This window comes from Acyrthosiphon pisum, unplaced genomic scaffold, assembly GCF_005508785.2.
Source record: "Acyrthosiphon pisum isolate AL4f unplaced genomic scaffold, pea_aphid_22Mar2018_4r6ur Scaffold_893;HRSCAF=1355, whole genome shotgun sequence".
NCBI lineage: Eukaryota > Metazoa > Arthropoda > Insecta > Hemiptera > Aphididae > Acyrthosiphon > Acyrthosiphon pisum.
In genome coordinates, this window is record NW_021778963.1 from 1 (window position 1) to 4,043 (window position 4,043).

General features: G+C 26.1%; 1 protein-coding gene across 1 annotated transcript; it reads left to right on the forward strand.

The window, feature by feature from the left end:
- Positions 1-395: 395 nt before the first annotated feature.
- Positions 396-4,037, forward strand: LOC107885416. Its single transcript, XM_016809056.2, has 5 exons — positions 396-1,354; positions 1,475-1,537; positions 2,188-2,307; positions 2,372-2,476; positions 2,642-4,037. Exons 4-5 carry the CDS (start codon positions 2,378-2,380, stop codon positions 3,749-3,751), a joined length of 1,209 nt encoding a protein of 402 aa, XP_016664545.1. The 5' UTR covers positions 396-1,354; positions 1,475-1,537; positions 2,188-2,307; positions 2,372-2,377; the 3' UTR covers positions 3,752-4,037.
- Positions 4,038-4,043: the final 6 nt, after the last annotated feature.

Sequence of the window (4,043 nt, forward strand, 5' to 3'; positions counted from 1 at the left end):
AAAATATGAGCATCACTTCACGCGCGAGAACATAAAGCTTTTAAAAAAAAATAAAATACATTTAAATTAAGATATGCAAATTATATTACACTGAATATTCCATAAATGCTGTTTTATTTTAAAATACATACTAATTTTCATTATACTGATTTCACAAAATATTTAAAACACTATCATTAACCAGGTACCTATTACAATATTTGCAATGATAAATAGTTATTCAATCTTAATAATGTATTGTTTATTTCTTTAAATTGACGTTGTATTATTTAATTTATTTGCAATCCACACCTTTCAGTGTAAACTATAAAATTAAAAAATATTGACTGACTTTCAAACTCTATTCACTTCATATTTTAATATCCAATTTTCTAAAAACGTTGACACATCTGAACATAAAATTGCTATAAAACTTAATTGAAATATATTATAATATATATACAAATAATTTTTATCTCTTAATAATAAATAATAATAACAATAAAAAAGCAATCACACGAAAATTATAAAGCTATTATTTGAGGTGTTTCTATGCAAAACGTGTTATCTCCATTTTTAATAAAATCGAGTTATACATCGATTCATATTGAAAAAATGGCGAGAAATCGATTAAAACCGTTATTTTTTGTCAAAACGTACTATTTCCCAGCTGAAATCATGCTTAAACTATTACTTTTTTTTCAAAACGTGTTATTTCCAATTGATTTTTTTTCTAAAACGTACTATGTCCACTTTCCTCCAAAACGTGCTTTTTCCTGTACTAAATCATAGGACATATTTCTCATTTTTTTCCAAAACGTAGTATATCCATAATTTTAGTCATAACGTGTTATTTCCGTTTTACATCAAAACGTGTTATTACACATGTTATTAATATAGCAATTAAACTACATTTAATTCAAAAGGTGCTAGTGCCAGAATCGTTGACTCCTTTAAAATTAAAATTATTTCATTAATTTGCATTAAAATATGATGTGGTTTAGTACAAAACCAACAATTATAAATAGAAAAATAATATGCAAGTAAAAAAAAAAAAAATTATATGATAAGCCTATCTATAACCACATGATTGTAATTTCCCGCCAAACTTCATGATAGCTGCTCTTGGCTTCTTTATGATAATACTATAAGCTGTGTTATCGTTTTAATATTCACAATCCCATATTTCCTTGACAAAAACTTAAAATTTATACTTGAAAATGTAATAATTATTAATTATGTTAATTTTTCGTGGATATTAGTATATTACTAACTCCTAAGTTGTAAAAATAATATTAGAAGTTAGAATAATTAGAAGATATGTTGCAATCAAAGCGAGCCAAGCTTATGGCGGATAAAAGCAACAAATAACACAGTAAGTACAAATTTGCAAATTTATTAAGTCACAACTTTCGATTATCTTTGACCTAAAATAATATAAAATATGTTCTCAATATCACCTACTAAACTGCTAATTAAATTTTTTTTCTATTAGTTTTCAACTTTTCAATCTACTTCCATTAGAAAAGTAGAAGAATGGCTTAATACACAAACCAAGGTATATTAGTTAAACCTTTTGGAATATATCTGTCGTAGGTATATAGTAAAATCAGGCATTTTACTAAATGCCTAGACAAATAATCAAAAAATTTAATATCTATTCTATGCAATATCACTATCCGCCTAGACATTTAGTTAAATGCATTTAACTAAATGCTTATTCCAAGTCAGTCAAATTATAAAAATTAATCATTTTGTATTATTTTAAAAGTTTAACCAAGTATATTTTCTATTAATTTTATTTAAAGGTTAATTTTCCAAGGTAAAAACAATGGAACTTTTATTTTTGTTTAATAAGAATATTCGTCTATCGTCTATCACACTTAAATAATAAATTACCAGATAATATAACATTTTTTAAAATAACATAAAATGTTTTCTTTTTATTATTTTTCTGACTTGAGATAGGCATTTTACTAAATGTTTAAGTGGATAGTGAAATTGATAAAAATTAAATTCTTGACTATTTGCCTAGACATTTAGTAAAATGCCTGATATGACTATGACATATCTATCAATATTAAATCCTTAATATTATAAAAATGTATATTGATTTTTTTTTACATGAAATAATAATAATTTCTACCTATATAGGTAATTTATCATTAAATAAAATATTATGTTTTAACAACATTATTATTTATTTAGAGTAATATTGTGAAAGAGTTGTGGCCTACTACAGAACTCCAGACACTATCTAAAAAAAATATTTTAACTGAAAATTCAAATAAATCAATAATTTCTGAATACAGCAATATTGGCAATGAAGTGATTATAATATTATTAAAGTATTTAACTATTATGATGTACATAATTTTTTTTTAATTTTTAGAATACTATGGCAAATGAAGCATGTTCAATGTATGTAACATATAAACAAAACAACAACATAGATTTACCAAATAATTCAGGCGAATGGAATTCTAATAATATTGAAGTACATATTTATTTTTACTGTTTAAAGTTAAAATGTTCATTTATTTTTTTTTATATACAATATTTTGATCAGAGCAGATGATGTATTGATTTTAAAATGATTCTTTTCCTCTATGACCTGCTATCCACATTATTTTATTTTGTGGTTTATTTAAACTTTTTTTAGCAGGTTGATAATATTTTAAGCAAGACTGTATTGAAAGATATGAAATTTGAAATGATAGATGGAATTGAACTTCTGGACACTGTTTGCCAAGATGAAATACCTGCTGTTATAGTGGTCCCCCCAGGTAATTCTTTTCCTAGAATAAGAGCTACTGGTAATGAGGTAAACATTGATACATTAACAAATTCTGATGAATCCAGTGTAAATCTTGAATACTGTGAAGTTGCTAAACCAACTCAAGGGGGAAGATCAAGAAAAAAAATCAATACACGTCAAAAGAATAAAAATATTAAAAACAAGATTTCTACTCAATTTGAAATAAAATGTAAGCATAATATTGAAAATTCTGTCTCTAATACAATTTGCATGCTAAAAAGCAAATTAACTCATGATGATTGTAAAATCTTTAATAAAAAATTAAGTGACATTCAATCAAAAATTGAACAGGATAAATTTATTTTAAGTTTCATGTCTATTGATAAAGCTAAACGCACAAATCGTAAAAAGATATTCTCAAATCGAACAACAAGAGCTGTTTATAAATATTTTATACCAACATCAGAAAGTGAACGTGTTCCTGTATGCCTAGATGCATTTGTTTCAGTAACCAATATAACTAAAAGGCGAATACATATCTTGGGTAGGCATTTTTTTGATTACCAAGTATCTCCTGTTGAAAAAAGAGGAGGTTGTCGTATCACTCCAAATACATTAGAAATATCAGAGTCTATTGTAAATCATATTGAAACATTTAGATGTAGAAAAAGCCACCATACTAGAAAAGATACTGGTAGAAGTTACTTGCCTCCTGAATTAAACGTAACTTTAATGTGGTCAAAGTGGCAAGCTGAAAGAAAATCAAATGATTTACCAGTAGCGTCATTCAGTAAATACTATAACATATATACAAATAAATTTAATATATCATTTGGGCACCCAAGACAAGATGTATGTAGTTTCTGTACAGAAAAAATTTCCAAGATATCTGTAGAAAACGATAAACACATTAAAAATGAAATGAAACTGGAACTCAAAACTCACCAAGCATTATCCAAATTTTTTTTTAAATTGATGTATGAGAAAAATGAGAGTGAAATTATAGATTATTGATATGATGCAAAACCAAGCTCTTCCCAAACTTTCAGTAACCGATACATTTTACAGCAGACAAGCTTGGCTTTACAATTTGACATTTGTGTCTAATTCGGATCATCAAACTGCTGAAAATGTAGATCTGTATACCTGGCTAGAAACTCAAAGTGGTCGTGGCCCTAATGAGATTTGTAGTGCATTGTTACACTTTTTGGAACAGTTAGAAAATAAATTAAAAGCAGCAGGCCAGTCACCAAAAGTTTTGAAATTATTTTCAGATTCCTGCTCTGCCCAAAATAAAAACCAGTTT

Coding starts and splice junctions, on each gene's coding strand:
- LOC107885416 (XM_016809056.2), top strand. CDS start 2,378: ATGGCAAATGAAGCATGTTCAATGTATGTAACATATAAACAAAACAAC. Junction 2,477..2,641: donor GGAATTCTAATAATATTGAA/GTACATATTTAT, acceptor AACTTTTTTTAG/CAGGTTGATAATATTTTAAG.